Raw genomic sequence first — 18,737 nt, forward strand, 5'->3', positions numbered from 1 at the left:
TAAAGGGACACTAAAGGCAAATATATCAACGTGAGCTGTTGAAATACTATTCGAGAAATGCCTCGGCATATGTTTTGTGCCATGAAAACACCTTTTAAGAAGTAGTCACTTCTCAAGGGTTCGAATTGCTTTAACGCAATTCAAATCACCCGCCATGAATAAGCAAGTGCAACGTTGCACAAGCTATCACCGCCCTTTACTGGCGTCTGTGAGTAAAACCACACCCTACAGCTGGCACTACTGTTTTTTGCATAAAATGTGGCAGCACAGCTTCACACTTGCTATCCTCCATGACAGAAAGAAATACATGGTGAAATCAGCCTTCGCCTCGTCTCATCTCACATTGAATACAGTGCAGTCCAAAAATATTAAGAACGAAAAATCCGATCATTATAACCAATCATCGTTATATCAAAACTACCGTAAAAAAAACAAGCTGCCGAACATACCCTTCTAGCTCCGAAGCCAAATTTGACACTTATGATAAAAATTGACATTCAAGAAAATTGTGTATGAAAAATGGAACGTTTATACCTCTAGACAGCGTGTCAAGCGTTGGCCGCACTGAAATAGATATCTGCACTTGCTTTTGCGGAAGTTTCAGGTTCACGACCGCAGTGTACATAGCAACCAGTGGCGGCTATAATTTAGCGTGCATGAAAACAATGAGCGGTTCAATCGACGACAGTGCACTTTACGTGAACAATGCTGTTGGTGTCAAAGACTGGACACTGTCAATCGCGTCGTCACCTCCATCACACAATGCCGCAGTCTGTCGCGACAACGATTGCCCTGTCAGAGATTCTTCGCAGAAAAAGGCAGCACTATCTACTCAGCAACTCCTCCATCAAAGCACCATCTATTTATTGCTAGTAGCGACATGCTCCCAGAGATCGGTAATGTGAGCGGCTGCTACCGTGTTGGTTTCACATGTGGGGGAATTTCCCTCTGGCGCACAAGGTCCACCATTTCCACTGATTGACATGGCCACTGGTTCTAGCCTTCATGATTGTGGAGCTTGCGATTTTGAGAATTGTCAATGTTGTTGGCGCACCCACTGCTGCTTCGGAGGTGCATTTCAGTGCTCGCCGAGGAAGAGAGGGAGATTGTAGAACAGGTGCGCAGGCGGGATTTGCTTCTCGCTCAATCGTGTCCAAATTGTGCCCTACGCTTACCTCAATTTCTTGCTTGCCAAAGCTCTGTCCTCTATAACATTGACGCCTTATGGCATTCTGAATATCAATCTACCACTTTAGCTTGACCTTAAACAAAGACAAACGAAAGATGAATTCAATGACGAACACTGGTGTGTCATTTACTGCAAGAAAATGTACCGTATTTACTCGCATAATAGGCGCACTCGCATAATAGGCGCACCCCGAACTTGGCACTGATCAGTACTGCATTTACGCTATTTACGCATTTACGCCCTCCTGCCCCTCAATCTCTGGTGAAAAAAAAACAAAACGCAAGCACATTTCACAACCCAAGCTTATCAACGCATTTGCTGGACTACTAGTCTCATTAGTGTTGCTGCCGTCGCAGTTGCTGAGGGCCCACAGCACATAGAACATTGCGAAAACTAGCTCTTCCATTAACTACCGACACCCGAACCACCGCGAAGCCAGCGAGCACGACGACCTAACACGTCCGAAGAAACGAAAAAAAGAAAGAAAAACGCATCAACGAGCGAAAAATAATTCTTCCATCAACTATCGATAACACCCCCTCCTCTCCAAACCGCCGCGCAGATATAAGCTTTTCGCTACCTTCGCTTAGGCAGCTCGGAAAGCTGGGCGACTCTCGGAGGCCGGGCGACTCGACACAACCGACAGTGCCATCGCCATCAATGCTCTACACATGCCGACACATGCAAAGAAAAGAGAAATCGCCTCATCTCGCCATTTCGCAAACGGCGTGCAGTTCGTGTGGTCGCGTGTTCCGCAATGGGCAAGTACGGCAGCTACACGGCTGCATTCAAACTGAAAGCTGTGCAGTATGCACTCGAGCATGGGAACCGTGCTGCAAGCAGGCATTTCAGCGTCGGAGAGACAAGCATTCGCTACTGGCGAGGTCAGCAAGAAAAACTTCAGGCAACAAAGAAGTCGCGACGGGCCTTCCGCGGTGCAAAGTCGGGAAAGTATCCGCAAGTAGAAGATCAACTAGTTCAACACATACGGGGCCTTCGACAGGACGGTTGTGCAGTGTCTCTCGACATAGTGCAGACGGAGGCACGCAGAATTGCCTGAGCGCAGGGCATCGAAGCGAAAGACTTCAAAGCAAGCTCCGGATGGACAACGCGCTTCATGCGACGCCACGGACTTACCCTGAGGAGGCGCACAACGTTGTGCCAGCGCTTGCCCTCAGCATAAGAGGACAAGGTACTCGAGTTCCACCGTTTCGTCATACGGCTCCGGCAGCAAAAAAACTTCATTTTGTCACAAATAGGTAATGCAGATCAGACTCCTCTCCGTTTCGACATGCCGAGAAATACAACAGTAGAGGAAAAAGGTGCACGGAGTGTGCTTATTCGAACATCTGGCGCTGAAAAACAAAGGTGTACTGTCATGCTGGCAGTGACTGCGGATGGGCGCAAACCAGCGCCTTATGTTATTTTTAAGAGAAAGACGCTCCCAAAGAGAAATTTCCCTCGAGACATACACGTGAGGGTCCAAGGGAAAGGTTGGATGTCCGCGGAATTGATGGTAGATTGGGTCAAGACCGCCTGGGGCCGACGGCCGTGCGGCCTGTTGTATTCGGCCATGCTCGTTTTAGACAGTTTTCGCGGGCACCTCGTAGAACGTGTAAGAGAGAAGTTGTCAGAGGTGCGTACAGATATTGCCGCGATTCCGGGGGGCCTCACTTCCGTGCTGCAACCTTTGGACATTTCCCTAAATAAGCCTTTTAAGGACAACGTTCGAAGGCTTTACACCAATTGGATGGCTGGAGGACAGCGTCAACTAACCCCCAGTGGCAAAATTAGGAGGCCGCCTATGGAAATGATGTGCGAATGGATCGTGGAAGCTTGGCGAGAGATCTCAGATGACGTCGTCAGGAAAAGTCAAGAAGACTGGGATCTCCAATGCACTGGATGCAAGCGAAGACGACATGCTGTGGAGCTCAGACAAGGAAGACGAGTCTCCACCCGGCGGTGATGAGGATGTTCTCTCCGACTCGGACTCTGACTCTGAATAGTCTTGATAAATTTTACGTGTGTGTTCAGTCAACGTCTCTCGCCTGTTCATTAAAAGGTAAGTAGGTAACTTTTATTTTCCCTTTTAGGCTGGATTTATTGGTGAATTATGTGAGAGTAGCCATATTCCTGACATATGTTAAAATTTAAAGCGCGGGAATGCGAGTTGAAAAAATTTCGTAAATTTTACCCCGCGTAATAGGCGCACCCCGAACTTAGAGCCGGATTTTCTGAAAAAAAAGTGCGCCTATTATGCAAGTAAATACGGTATGCAGGCATGCAGTAAACGGCATGTTGCAACAAATCCGCTTTATTCCAATTATAGCTTTAGTGAAAGTGTTGCACAGTCTAGACTCAAATTGAATTCTAGGTCCATATACTCAATGCCAAAGGGCAGCGGATTGAACTTGTGTAAAAACGCAAAAGCAGATATATTGAGGTGCCCAGGAGACAGCCCAGACCTGCTCATCCCTCCTCCCTTGCCAAGGGCACATGCCACTTCTCACTTTTCAGTGACAAAATGCAAAGAGCTCCAATTCCAATGATAGTGATGGGGTGAACCCTTTGCGCTAATGGCAGTAAATTTGGCTCGAATTTTTGACAGAACACCCAATGCTTGCCATCGTTTTTAAACTTGTTTCTAGCACTGTATGCCGTGGAGAAGCAATGGAGGCAGTCAACTAGAGAAAGTGACCTTTCGGTAACACTGCTGCGCTATGCAAATGCATGGTCTAAACGCCACCAGAATACAGCCAAATTTTTGAGACACTGCACTTTTCTACGAACTCCGCAGACTTATCTTGCTTAGTTTCAGAAGTACCTCAAGGTGTGCAACACACACACACATGTGGCTCCCTCTATAAATCTGCAAGCTGCATGCCGTTGGTGCATGCAAAGCGGCGCTCAGTGGTATCTGTAGAGGGTAGAGGCTGCACCCCTACATGGTGTTCACTGTAAAGTAATTCAGCCGTCGAGGATGTGTACTTCATTTTTCTACAGGCAAGTTTGGTGTAGTGGCATTCGTTGTAGAGGCATTCAGAATACATATAAAATACAGGAATCCTTTGTTATACAGGTCATTTTGTTGTAGAGGCATTAGAAATCTTTTTGTTCAAAACTGTATGTCCGCACCTAGTGCACAGACATGTGTTGCCAGTGAGAGCATTATCAGTAAAATTACACTCTAGGATTCACTGCACGTTCCGTATGCAGTTCACAGAAATGTAGTGCATCAGCACTCCAGCAACAGTGCAGCAATTGAGCATGCCTTTACAGCTAGATGAAACCATGCAACATCTCAAAAACACCTTAACAAAACCCCTCTCTGACTTGTATACAGATGCAACTATTATCACAAGGCTTGTTTGCAATACATTGGCAATCATGTGTAAACGGAAAAGAAATGCACCAGGGTGCACATTAGAATCAGCTACACATTGGCATGCGCAAATCGATAAAAGTATTCAGTTGCTCACCTCGCCACAGCGCACTGGATCTGTAGCTGGAACCACAACAGTACTGGCAGGAGGCAAATCACTGGTATGGATGCTTTCCCGAAGACCAGGCTTCTCCAAAGGCAAGGGCAATGCAGGGGCGTCTGCTGGGCTGGGTGCCTCTCCCTCAATAAAATCATCTGACCGACATTCTGGTGTTCGCACACTAACCACCCCATCCTCACTGCAGTAGAGCCCTGTGCGCAGTGGGTCAGCAAATGTCGAGATGAATGGACCCAGAGCTTGGAAGGCAGCTATCCGAACCTGCAATGAAACTCAATATTTTAATACATGTGGACTTCAAACAAGTATTTTACAGTTCAATTGAAGACGAAAACACGTAGGCACTTGAAGGCTATGGATGCAAGCGTGAAATATCAATCTTACAATATTTGCATACCTACAACCTTCCGACTGCCACTCCCATATCCACCCTAACACAGCCCCTGCCACTCCAGAGTATACTGTTGTGTTTTCAGTGCACTCCTGTCGACTCCAGAAGAGACTCGTACAAAAAGTAACATTCTGCACCTGGTGTGCCATCATAAAGAAGTCATCTAAAGACAAAAAAAAGTCAGTTTCTCCCAAAAGGCAAAGTATCGATAGTGACAGCAAATTAGTGGACAGCTATACAAAGTAAGGGTGGCAGTTTTATCGGCCATATAAACTTGCAAACATAGGCATCCTAACTAAATCAACAAGCATGGTGTCCCACGTGCACAAGCAACCATGAACAAATCTCGCTACAATCGCAGAAACTTGCTGTGAAAACTTGTTGCGGAAACGGCAGGGATTTACCTTTTGCAAAAAGCTTACTCATTCTTTCAAAACCACAAGTGAAATCCATGTCTTGGAGAGTAAAGAGTGAAAACTCCACTGGGGCACAATTTGGATTGTCCAGAGGCAAAGAAGGTGGCTTTAGACTACTTGTTTCTTTAACGAAATATGTCGCAACAATAGGCTGAAGCTGCGCATCCCTACTGTTACTGCCATCCACAGCAATCGAAAGTACTTGGGTGTTCTAGGGCACCCAGCAAAGGAGCCTTTTCAAAGGAGCACGTTGGCAGCCATTTGCCTAACAATTCACCTCGTGCTTGTTCGTCCACATACGTAGCGTTTCGCTTTTTCGCACTTGGGGAACATCTTTCGGAAAAGCGGTCCGACATGATCACCGACACTCAGCTGGATGTGTCCAACTAAAAGAGCCGTGAAGAGGCATTCTGCACGAATCACACCGAGCTCGTTGTAGCTGCATACAAAACTTGCTAGGCTTGGCTGGCTGGCTGGCTGTCTGCAGCTCGCACGTATCCCTGATGCTTTTTCGAAGTGATGTGGACTTTGATGTCAGACTTGTCGCCATGCGAGATGTTCACATCACAGGCACACATGGTGCAGAATCCAACCTTTTCTTTCTTCGACTGCACGAAGCACGGAAATTCTGCCGTGTACGATTTCAAAAACATTTGAAAGTATTGTTGGGCCTTCGAGCCCGCTACTGCACTGCGAAGCCACTACAGGCCGGAGTCGCACTGCGTCCGATGCAGCAGCTAGTCACAGGAAAGGCGAGGCGAACACTGCAGTGACTGAAGCTGACTGAAGTCCAAACCTGCACGCCGGCGCAAACAAAGGCAACAGCATGGCAGCAGGTTTGCTGAGGCACTAGAGGCACTATCGGCACTATCAAGCTTTGGATATGTCCCTACACCCTTGCAGCTGCTGCTGATACTACATATAGGTATTGTCCTCTCGTGGTGGAGCAAGGTACCACAGTGTAGTTGTACTCCATTTTAAATTTTTTTTCACAAATAAAATGTTTTTCGCAAAATTTCAAGCAAGATTCATAAAATCATAAGACTGCTCGAAATTTGTACATTTTACGGAAAATTCAGAAGAGTTGGCAGGTATGACATTGTAATGGAGATAGGAAAGGCGGTGAGGAAGCAGAGGACGAAAAGAACGTAGAGCTTCGGAAGCCGTACTATGCTACCACCATCGTCTATCTCCCGTGAATAAAATCATTTTGTCACAACTCTTCGCAACAGTTGTGGTGGAAGGTGCTGGGTAATTGACAAGCGAAGATGGAGGTTGAACCACAAGTTCTTCGATGAAGCCGTCGCCTTGCTGGACTTCTCCCTAGTCTAATGCAGTTGAACATGTCTTACGACACAGATGAACAATGGTCCATTCCAACTGCTGCGCTGACTAGTTCCATTCCAGAATCGAGAGATGCATGCCCCTTTGCCAGAAGATCGGACGAAGACATCGATGAATGGCCGATTTGTTATCAATGGGTGGGCGCCGCCAACAATCTTTGCAACGAATACTGCCTTAGTGTGGTTCGACAATCAGAAATAAACGTTGATAACTTGGGTCAGAATTTGTTTCCTGAATCGAAGAGCAATTTGGCAACTCCACGACAAAAAAGAAAAAGGCAGAACAGACACTACTGCTTCGAGAGCATCTAAATCGTCTTGAGCAGATTCATTGACATCTTGGGGCAGCAGCTGAGGGAAACTGAATAAAGAAACGAAGACTCGAGAGCGATCCCTGTGAAATGTCAGGTTGTCCACCTCCGCATTCTTCATAGTTGCGTTTCATCAGAGTTGCACCTACATCCATAGCGCTTCGTCTAGTCTCATTTCGGAAATATTTTCCGTAGAAGAGGCCCAACGTAGTCGCCGACACTAAGGGGTAGGTTGTGTTCGACGAGGAATCCCGTAAACAGGCGCTCCACACGTATGACACTGTCGTCGCACTTGTTCTGGAGAAAGTTCACTGTGTTGCCTTGCTGCTCAGCGGTACGAACATAGCTTTGATGCTTCACCGTGGAAACATGCAGTTTCAAGTAGCCATTGACACCGTGAGACACGCTGACGTCGCTTCCAAACGTTCTACAATATGCAAAAAGTTCTTTTCTTGATGTCAAAAAAGCACGGAAATTCAGAAGTTCACAATAACTTCTGCAAAAATCTTTTGTTCAACTTTGGTAGCGCCATGGCATCAAGCACACGAGAATTCTAACTTTACACGGTGCACCGCACACACGGCCTAACCAACACTGATCATACAACAAAAGCAGCAGCAACAAGGTGCACCATGGAGGAAGGCATGCAAGAACTACATTGGCTCTGGCTTTGGTCAGCTTATTAGGCACTGTAGTCGACTGCTTAGTCAATGATACCGATGGTGCTAGTGCTGCCGTTGTTCACGATGCTGACGATTACGATGCGGCTGTAGATTCCGCAGTGCCAGTTCCGCAAGAACCATTATTGCGCAAACAGAGACCACTGATCGGGAGATATAAGATAGTGATCGTACAATCGGAAAGTTCAGTCAAAAATCGGGAGTCTCCCAGGTGAATCGGGAGGGTTGGCAGGTATGCATATTGCTCACCTGAAACCTTTCTACCTTGCTTGTCCATCCTGATTCACCCTATGGGCTTCGCCTGCTTGCAGCGAAATGTAACGGAGATACGAAAGGCAGACAGGAAAAAGAGGACGCACAAGCGCCAATGTTGCCCCGCTCCCAACTTCAAATGAGGCTGTAGCCGATTTGGCCCTTCTAGGCCACTACTGCGGCACAATAGAAGGCGCTGGCTTGTGGATAGAAAACTTGTGGACTGTTTAGACTGTGTTGAGGAGACCATGATTAAGCACGTAGCTTCCAATAAAAAACAGCTTACACTGCTGCAGTACTTTCCGCCAAACAAGTATATACTTTGTGAGAAGCTTCAAGTGAGTTTACTGCGCCACAATTAGTTTATTAATTGGTACGTACAAGTATTTTACACATTCTTTACGTGATTTTATATATAGAATTCTGACTTGAACTATTTCGCTACCACCGCACTGTTCGATATATTGAGGTCCGACTGTACAAGGGTGCCCACAGCTAATGCACACAGCACTAAATCCCACTGCATATCTTAAAACAACCAGAATACTTTTCAACATTAGTGCAAAGTATGTTTAACATCTAACTATAAACCGATACAATTATTGAAATGGACCTATTCTTGTTTGTGCTGGATGTGTCAGCATCTGATCAAAAAAACAGCTTCATAGCTATAATGGTAAGCCTCAATCAATACAGGCTAAATAAAGCCACTCTCACTTCGAGCAGTCATAAAGGTTTAATTATAATCAGCGGCATACTATTTGCAATAACATTATTGATCTTATAAAAACTGATCGCTTGAATGAATTTTTTGCAATCAAATATATTCACATGTAGTAACATCTTAATGACTAGTACAAAGTCGGAATAAAACTTCACCTACTACTTTCAAATGTACCCATAGTATTGCAATAATGTATTTTCAGCAGTCACTAGGGCTTATCACTTGCTTTTCTTGTACTAGAACAAAGTTGGGTTTCACGAACTAACTAATAAACACCTAATAAAAGGCACATTTGAACACCATACATCGAATTTCTGAGTACAACGGCAGTGTTCATGGCGTTTGAGGAAAAATTTCCGCATATCTTCAGACTTACAAAAGGCCCTGACAAAGCATTTTCAAGAATAAAGCAACCCGATGCGTAACAGCGAAATTTTCATTGCACATAGAACAAAAATACTGGTGAAGCCTTATTCATACAAGCCATGACTGGCCACCACAAGAAAGGCAGCTTCAAATCACTAAGAGCATAATTGAATTAGAATGGCTTGACTATTGATTTGCAGAACCCTTGCAGCCAGATACGAAAACAAAATCCGTTAAGGTTAGCTGTAAGCAGAATTCAAGGATATTTAAGCCCTCAGTGAAACTTAAGGCCTTCAAACTTTCCATTACCGGGTTTTTTCGGATGTAACACCCCAATCATCAGGTTAAATGCTTGGATATTGGCAGTTTTACATTTAAGAGCACAATGAACAATGCCTATGGATGTTTGGCTATACTATGGGTCTTTATGCAGGTTTGAGCAGAGCTTTAAAAATACAGTGCCAGACATGACAGCAATCCTGCAATTAATCGGCACACCATAAGTGATACCACTATACACCCAGATTTGCACAGTCAGCAATCTTAAACAAGCACTTAAATCTAAGCAGACAAGCACTTTTTGCATTGAAACTTCTCCAGAACACTGACACCATAGCTAGAGATCGAGCCTAACACTACTTGGTCAGCAGCAGAGCATTGTAGCACCAAACGAAATGGAACAAACTGCAAATTCTGGAATCTACATTTCATAACCAAGCATCAGTTCTCAGTTTTTAAAAACACCTGAACATGAAAAATAATTACTGACCCATCGTGACTGGTCATCCAGCAGGCTAAGAAAAAGTGGTGCCAGGCTATTACGACGTGTAGCCAGGGAGCAGACACAAGAGACTGGCATAAAAACCTCAGCACAGGCCTTGCGCACCCCCCAGACGCAGTCTTCACATAACATCTGAAACACATTCTGCCCACATGTGCAGGCAAAGGGAAAAGGTCAAATCTACACACAATGCTACAATATGCAATTGACTCGCTGGACACTTATCTCACAAAATGCACAAATAGGCGATTCAAATACACATCAAAAATATGTGGAACAAGCATGTAACAAATTTACTGTAACACTAACTACAGTCGGATACAACTTTAGAAAAAAGGGAGGCCCTGCCCAGATGACCGAAGTGCGACAACCGATTGCCTCCACGACTAAAATAGTACCGCTCGAAAAATCGTGCTCCTGAAATGCGTAATTCTCGGCTTAAATAAAGACTTTTGTATTTTGATGACTGGTTTAGTAGAGCTCTTATGTGCTACAGCACATGCCAGATAGCGACAGAAAAATAACCCCGTGCCTTCTACAACACTGCTCGTCGTCTGCTCTTTAGCTTCACTGCAAGTGACAAAAGTAGAAAGAGCAGCTCTACATGGCTTTTGCGCTTGTTTACATGTATATGGTGTACCTACTACTCTTTTTCCAAGCTTAAAATTAATCAGTTGCTATTGAAAAAGTACTTATATAAAACAATGCATTTATCGCAACCATTACAAACTTGGGGCGAGAATATGGTCAAGGCAGGAAGGTACAAAAATGCTTAATTCATCGTTTTAAATAAATACCCTTTGTTTTAAGGGGGGGAAGTGTGTCCTAAAAATTTTTTTCTTATTTTTGGGTGAATCTTTCATAAACTCCACTGTCTGGGGTAATTTTTCGTGCTGATTTCAGATATGTAATTAGATTTTTGATAGCTGTAGCAGTTCAGAAAATATTGAGGTCTGAAGTCAAATTAATTTCAAACTCGTTACGGGGCTTTTTCATGATTAAGTCTTGCTAAACCAAAAACTAAATGCATGACACCATTGCTAAGAACCTACTGTAGGGGGTGATGCTATTTTTATTCATTTGGAAGCATTGCGCAGACATGAAAACAATCTTGCATTTATTATGAAAATTTTTTTTCTAATTAGCAGCGAGTACTATACCTGAATGTAATTTTCATGACAGTGCAAGAGTAATAAAAGTAGCATCACCCCCCAGATCATTTCAATACGAATAAAATGATACCACCCTTGTCATTTTTGGCCAAGGACAACCCAGAAAAAACACCCGTAAGGCGGAGTACAGTGTGCAAAAACATCGAACTGAAATAAACGCATTTGAAGTTCAAACAAATGTAGCTTTTGCTGAAGTGAATCTACAGCAATACAAATGGCACCATTTTGAAGCTCTATGTTTTGTAAGAATGGCCATACTAAATGTGTGATTGCACACTCAAAATAGCACACTGGCCACTGAACTAGCACAAGAAACTTTATTAGGCACCATGCTCTACAAAGAGAATGGTGCCTGGATTTCAAACCGAAGTGCAGAACTCTGTGTGGGCATGAATATAGTTCCAGTGTTGTACATGCAGGCTGTCTGATTGATAGCAGTCTCCATTAAAATCAGTGAGACATTTTTTCATTTGGTATAATTGACAATGTTACTGAATGAAGGCTCCGAGTGTAAATAGCCTTCCAAGTCATCTGCACCCGACAGTGGAACTTAGGATCAGAGAGCCAGTGATAGATATGCAGCTGCTAGGAGCTTTCCGGAATTTTACTTTTGTATGATGTCACTTCTGCAGCCAGGTGTGTGCCAGCCCAAGGGGCCTAGTGAACAGAGCTCATGATGAGGTTCTCTTTATGAAGGGGTGGTATGATAGATATTGTTACGAGCTATCGTGACAATATGATAATAAAGTGAACGCGCAATGTGCTTGGTTGCGAGTCCGAAGTGCCGACGCGCGAAATGCCTAGCCGCGGGCTCGAGGAGTCGACACTCGACGCGCTCATTCGCGTAGTCCTACGTGCCGACGCGCGGAATTCCTAGCGGCGGGCTCGAGGAGTCTACACTCGATGCACTTATTCGCCCAGTCGGAGGCGCCGAAGCACAAAATGTTTAGGTGACAGTCCGAGAAGTTCGCGCGCGATGTGCATGATCGCCGGGTCAGAGACTCCCTATGCACGAAACGTTTAGCCGCGTTTCCGAGAATTGCATGCGCGATACGAATTTGTCCCGCATTCAAAACACGGAGAGCTGAAAGGCATAGCCGCATGTCCGAGGATTCCGCGCGTGAATGTTGGTTGCGAAGTCCGCGTCACCGATGCTCGGAATGCTTAGCCGCGAGTCTGAAACGACCACAAGCGCAGGGATCGGCCACGCTACTGAGATGTCCGTGTAGCGCCCGTTTTGACACGTCGAGATTACGGCGAGTGGAGACATCAAACTCTCGAGGTGCAAAGAGCCGAGCAGACGACGCGAGCGCTGGACCAATGGCGAATCACGCTGGAGTCACTTGGCAGGCGCGGCCAATCGCAGACTCCGGCACAACCTTCAATCATTTGCTTTTTGTGCGCTTGTTTCTGTATGGAGGAGATCGCTGAAGCGGCAAATTTGAAGACTGACAAATGCTTTCCAACGAGACCAAGATGGCGGCGCTCGGTCGCGCCATTCCGGAGATATCATGGCGCGAAAAACTTTTTTCTTGATTTCCGCGAGATCTTTCGCCACCTTGGCTGATGAAAAAAATTTTTTAGAACACTTCTAAGTGGTTTACAGTGATGATATTTGGGTATCAGTAGAAATGGGGTTATAGAAACTGAAAATGTGATTTTCAAAAAAATAGATTTTGTGGCCATTTTTCGCGATGTAAAACCCGCGTCTCCCCTTAAATAGCATAAATTTATATTTTGTTTATGTTTTTACAATTTCACAGCACGCACTCTACAGCTTGCACGTGCAATGAGCACTGGTGGACAGCAATCAATCGACGGTGCTACACAACGCTCGAACACCGTCGCTGGACGCTCGGCTATCTCACTACTGACAATGATCGTTCACACCAAGTTGACGGCGATAAATCTTTGCGTTGAAGGCTTCTTCTGCAAATGTTTTCTGTTGAGACACTCGTAAGTTTGTTTCAAGCGTGCACACTTTTCCCAATTTCTCCCGAGAATGGTTTTGCTCCACTTCACCCCGTCCGACGAAAAACGCAGCGACACAGTACACGAACAAACCCGCCGCTAACAGTAGGCACCAGTCTTTGGAAAACGTTTCTCGTCAGAAGTTCAATCGGGAGTGAAATAAAACAACATGAAACAAACACGCAGGATGCGTGTTCGTAGCGGTCGCCGCGGGACCCTGTTTTCAGGCAAAGGGTAGCGCAGCGCCAGCGATGCTCGCTGCAATGTTTTTTCGCCGGATCACAGCTCAGAATAAACGCATGCAGCACAATTGCCGCATCGTAAGCTCGTAATATCTCCGGCATGATAGACCATCACAAACAGTTCTGGAATTCAGTCTGACAGGGGGCTGAAGCACACAGCTGACGCAACCTCGCCCAGTTCGAAGCGTGGGCGGCCATCTCTGTTGGCGGGCTCACCAGCCGTCCGGCTAATGACATTAGTCCAGAGTGCACGCCCATTGGTGGGTGCTCGTGTGGCTCCGGCTCTGAGGAGTAAACACCCCCTTTTTTCTAAAGTTGTATCCGACTATAGACAAATCAGATGTTACAAAAAAAAACACTCACAAGGTTGTCTTCTGTACACTCCTGCCCCACAATGCTGCAAAAGTCTCCGAAGTTTGCAGCACACACCTGAAAGGCCAAGAACATAATTTAAGCATCAGAGAAAATTTATGTGTTCAGCCATCATATTCCTAGTTACAGAAGCAGACATGTTCCAGACCTTACGGTGACCAAAAATAGTGTTGAAAACTAAACAATTTGAAAAACTTGTTCACCCCAAAAAAAAAAATTTGGCCTAGAATAGCTTTGAAAAATTTTAAAATAATGCTTTGTTTCGTGCCACGCCTGAAGGCAATCAAATTTGCTTGGATTTGCGCAAGAGTGACGCCTCCATATACAGTCTACAAGAGCGTCGCTGCAATGGCAATTTCTCTTGGTGGAGATCTCTGGTACTAGTTAGTGTCTGCAGGAGCAGCAATCGAGGCGGTTCAACGAGCATGGGAATTATGGGAAGTACGCAATTTGCCTACACTTAATCCTTCTGGCTTCAAATGGTTTAGCGACTTTGTAAACGCGTCATTTTCAACTAAGTAATGCATAAATAATTAAACATTATAGGAATTGTCTGACAGCAAGATCCGAACAAAGAACCTCTAGCACAGAAGCCTGACTATGCCACAAACACACGCTTCGACAAGCGGCGTAGGAAACCCTTGCGAATTTCTTGCTGGCAAGCCCGTATGTTAAGATGCTCGGCAGATTTCAATTTGGCCATGTTCACAGGTTGAGCCGTTCCCATTATTACCAATTCTGCATGTGTGTTCACAAAGTGTGCCGGGAATTCAGTCACAGCATGTGTGGATGTGTGCCCACGATCAGTAAAGTGGACACAATGTGTTGCCACTACCCTGTCACTACCCAGGTGACAGTGATTAAACCCTTTTTAAATACTAAATGCAAAGGACATGCAATAAATTTCTTGTGCAACTTAGGTCGCTTCTTGCAACATGCAAGAACAAATTTCCCTCCCTCTGTAATGCTAAACTTATGTGACTGCTACATTAAAACGCAATTCAAGATACAGGAACCTAACAGAACAGCAAGGAATCAAATGGGAAGATAATACTTAAGTCAGTGAGATTTAGGCCAGAACGGCGAAAATAATGTAGCAGCCAGGAAAACGCAATAGCGAGGAACGTATCAAAGGGGTTACATTGTATTTTTTATCCCTCAAAAGTGCCCTCCTCCTCCAGGAAAAAGATTTGTTAAATGTAAAATTTCTCTATTCATAGGACAACAATCAATATTCATAGCACACCACTTGCCTTTCGTATGTGGAAGGAAGAGTCTTGACATAGGCTGACAAAACGTGGGAGAAACAATGCAGCAGTTGTTTCTTTTCCAATATAGGGTGCCATTTTTGTCATCAACTGGAAGTTAGAAAAAAATGATATCACACACGCACACAATTTTCCCTCTGACCACCAAAAAAGAGTAAATTTTGTAGTATAACCAAAGCATAGTTTTAAAATATTGAGGCTGCTAACAGCTACAGCTTATGAAGGAACTCTTCTTGAGCAGTTTGATGAGCACTAGTAGAAACAAGCATGCCAACTGCTCATCAAAGCTGGCTGTGATATGAAACAGCAGCAACACATCACAACCACTTTGACGAACAAGTGCAGCAAGCAATAGTCCAAAGGCCATGCAGGCCACGTAGTCTCAGATGGGCTTCCAGAAGAATTGTACTAGGCCAGGGTCATCAAAGGTGGCTGTGATATGATTCAAACAAATGACAAACCACAGCCAGTTTGATGCCCAGGCCATAGCAGCATTCATGGACGACTGTAGTGGGATTCTGTAAAACAACACAGAACACAACAAAATCCACAAGAAGATGTTTTGAAAGAAGGACCACACGATATCCTATAATATAACCTCATGCATGGAACGAATGCCTGAAGACAACTTGAAGCAGCATAGAAAAAAAGGACTAAGGGACTAAAATTAAACCTAACTAAACGTAAAATTAATGTACAGCAAGACGATGCACCTGTAACATTGTGTCACAAACTGCCTATACAGTGAAAATTGGTTACTTATCAGTCAACTTGGCGCACATTAGATAACTTGACATTCAACACAAAGTACATGCATTACAATAAACTCCACTTTAGGCAAAAGAGCCCTTACACAACACATGCTGTCATAACTACACCATACATCCAATGGAGTATTTCATAAGCACAATACCAAGCCTGACCAAAAAGAACAAAGCTGTCACTGCAAGCTTAACTTCACCTATTGTACTCGTGTATCCAATGCTGCGCAGCTGCAAATAAAGCAGCTGTGTACTGTGCTTGCAAGCAGAATAAATTTTTAGGTTACAGTAACCTAACTTGCACAAATTATGCCATCACTACTTCTAGCCAAAGAAACATATTGCTCATAAAAATTAAGGCCACACAAATCGACTGCCTTTGATATGAAGGTGGCATGATATAGCCAAAGTCGACCCCGAGCCATCCTAGCTACTCTTATCACAGTGAATCCCAATGAAGATCCGGAGTGGTCAACGAACTGCACTGGAGCACTCCGCTACAGTGAAGGGCAACAGAACAAAATCTGCAATTGAAACACAGGCACCTCAGCCAGAGCAATTCGCAGGGGCACTAGCACACGTACACTTCTAAAAGCAGCACTCCAGTTGGTTTGAACTCGCACGTACAATGTGTTTAGAAGTTTCGCATTTCTTTTTAGCCTCCTGAGCTCCAATAGAAGTCGCACCGCTTGCAAGACTGCTTTTGTCTGCCACGATTGTGTCAAACATCACAGACTCAGCGAAGCCCACGATCAGTTCAACGGCAACACATCGAAACAGCCTTAGATGCCTTCAGACCTGCATTTCATTAACTGCAAAGGCTGTTGAAATGCAAACTTCTGAAAAGGAGCCGTTGTTACCTCTTAATCCACATACTGGCGTACGACGTCGTCGACGAAACGCATCATTTTTTGTTTCTTGGATGGTGGCCGTAACATGTCAAAAGCGTGCTTTAATACACTAGCTGTCAAAGCTTTTTCGTCGCTTGAGTCCCAGCTGGTCGATTTGGATCTTGAGCTAGATGAACAATCGCTATCCGCAAAGCGGTAAAAGCGCAAGTTGAGGACGCGAACCATCACTCATCTCTTCAGAGACCACGATTCGCATTCACTGAAACACGTGCATAGCATTACGTTGGCTGTGGGTGGCCTGACTTCAAGTGACTTCCGGTCAACTGTCAATTTTTGTGCAGTAGAGAATGCTGCTCCGTCGAGTGGATCTAGTGGCTTCCAATCCGCCAATGAAAGATACAAAAGGCACTCTCAATCTGCCAATGGAGTAGACTTGCTCGGCAAGGAGCAGAAAAAGTACTACCGGAAGTGTTCCAAATCTGCCATTGGAATTCAGAAACACAGTAACAGATCCTTCAGAGCCAACTATCCAGAAATTGTCAGTGTCGTGTGCCACAGTAGTTGCACCATGCATTAGCTGTTGCTCTAGCAATTCACAAAGGCTGCACAATCATATTCCACTTGCAATAGAGTGCATATGCGAGGTCAGGAAGGTGCACTCTACAGCATGTGCTAACCCCTTAACGAAGTGAATGCAGACTATGCCAAACACTATTGTCGTTGGCAATAATATTGAGGTGCTGCAAAGAACTCTACTTACGACACCAATCAGCTATGTGCTACAGAAAGCATAGTATACTCCTCCTGGCAACTGGATTGAGACATTTGTATTTGCTGCCAGCGTTTGTTGCTTCAGCTGGTTTGTGCAGAAGCTTCCTTACATACTACCACCCAAGTTACTATGACTGTGTAATCTCCCAAGAATGCCACCACCAACAATTCACTTTTGCATGCCCTACAGGAACTCACATAATTGACAAGCTAAGCTACCTCAAACAGCTAAACACGAATAGCCATTTAGATGCTACCGTAAAAACCGGACTATAGGTCGGACCGGAATATAGGTCGATCCCCCAACTAACGAATTCAAAAAATGAAAAAATCTTTTTCAGTGGCAAAAGTGCCGAAAGACATGACACCCTTACCTATAAACAAATGCGACTCAGCGGGTTGCACAATGGTGACAGTATTTATTTAAATGCTGCTCGCATGTGCACCTGGCCAAGTCTTTAGCGGTATCGTGCGACCATCGACCCGCGTGCTTGTCAACACCGTATTAACTGCGCTGAGCAGCGAAACAAACGAGATACGCGCATTCGCTATTTCGCCGCTCCGTGCCGTGATAAGGTGCTGACAAACACGCGGGTCGACGGTCGCGAGATACTGTCAAAAATTCGTCGGGTGTACAGTACACAGAAGGGCACGAAGTCCACAAGCGCTACTCCGAATCAGAGCAACACCTTTGATCAGAGTCGGATGACGAGTGCTTCTCGCTGCCCAGTCCATAGGCGCGTGCGATCTCTACCGCTTTTAAACGAATGCATTTCACAACAGGCAGCGATCTTACACGCAGCTCTCGGACGGACTCCGCAACCTTGCCTTACAGTTCTGCAGTCCGCTGCGATCGGGCCACGAAATGACGTTTTCTTTTGGTTGCTGCAAGTTGTGATACATAGCTTTTGCCTCCATCACTACCAAATGCTCTTTTCGGATACTCCAAGTTCGCGCTGTGCCGCCAGGTTGCCGTGGGCTTCCGCGTACTCAATCGCCTTTTTCTTGAAGGTGACAGTGAATTGACGTCGGCTTCCGCTCATTTTGAAACAAAATGAAAATGCAGCGTTTAATTAATATAACTTTGCGACAGTGGAAACGCAAAGTACCGGTGCCACAATGTCGCCACGCCGCGCTGCTGCTGATGGCGATGGCGGCTGTTTACTTCATCCGCCCATTGTTGCAAGACTTCCGTAGTTTTCCGCCAATGTCCGGTATATAAGTCGAGGGTCGACTTTTCGCAATGGGTTTTTGAAAAAAAGTTCGACCTATATTCCGGTTTTTACGGTACTATGAAGTGGAAACTATATGAAGTAACTAGGTGACAATGACTCATCACCCCAGTTAGCCACTAGCTGGTGAAACCGCATTCAAAC

General features: G+C 45.0%; 1 protein-coding gene across 10 annotated transcripts in view; it reads right to left on the reverse strand.

Moving 5' to 3' along the window:
* LOC135911030 (serine/threonine-protein phosphatase 4 regulatory subunit 1-like) overlaps window positions 1–18,737 on the reverse strand; it is a 192,665-nt gene that overhangs the window by 45,063 nt on the left and 128,865 nt on the right. For all 10 annotated transcript variants that reach the window (XM_065443131.1, XM_065443125.2, XM_065443130.1 and 7 more), the window contains 4 exons: window positions 14,964–15,068; window positions 13,702–13,767; window positions 9,942–10,097; window positions 4,669–4,950 (listed from right to left, as the gene is read on the reverse strand). In XM_065443131.1, the coding sequence (XP_065299203.1) occupies window positions 4,669–4,950; window positions 9,942–10,097; window positions 13,702–13,767; window positions 14,964–15,068 (609 nt within the window). The remainder of the gene's footprint in view (window positions 1–4,668; window positions 4,951–9,941; window positions 10,098–13,701; window positions 13,768–14,963; window positions 15,069–18,737) is intronic.

This window comes from Dermacentor albipictus, chromosome 1 (genome assembly GCF_038994185.2).
Source record: "Dermacentor albipictus isolate Rhodes 1998 colony chromosome 1, USDA_Dalb.pri_finalv2, whole genome shotgun sequence".
In the NCBI taxonomy this organism is placed as follows: domain Eukaryota; kingdom Metazoa; phylum Arthropoda; class Arachnida; order Ixodida; family Ixodidae; genus Dermacentor; species Dermacentor albipictus.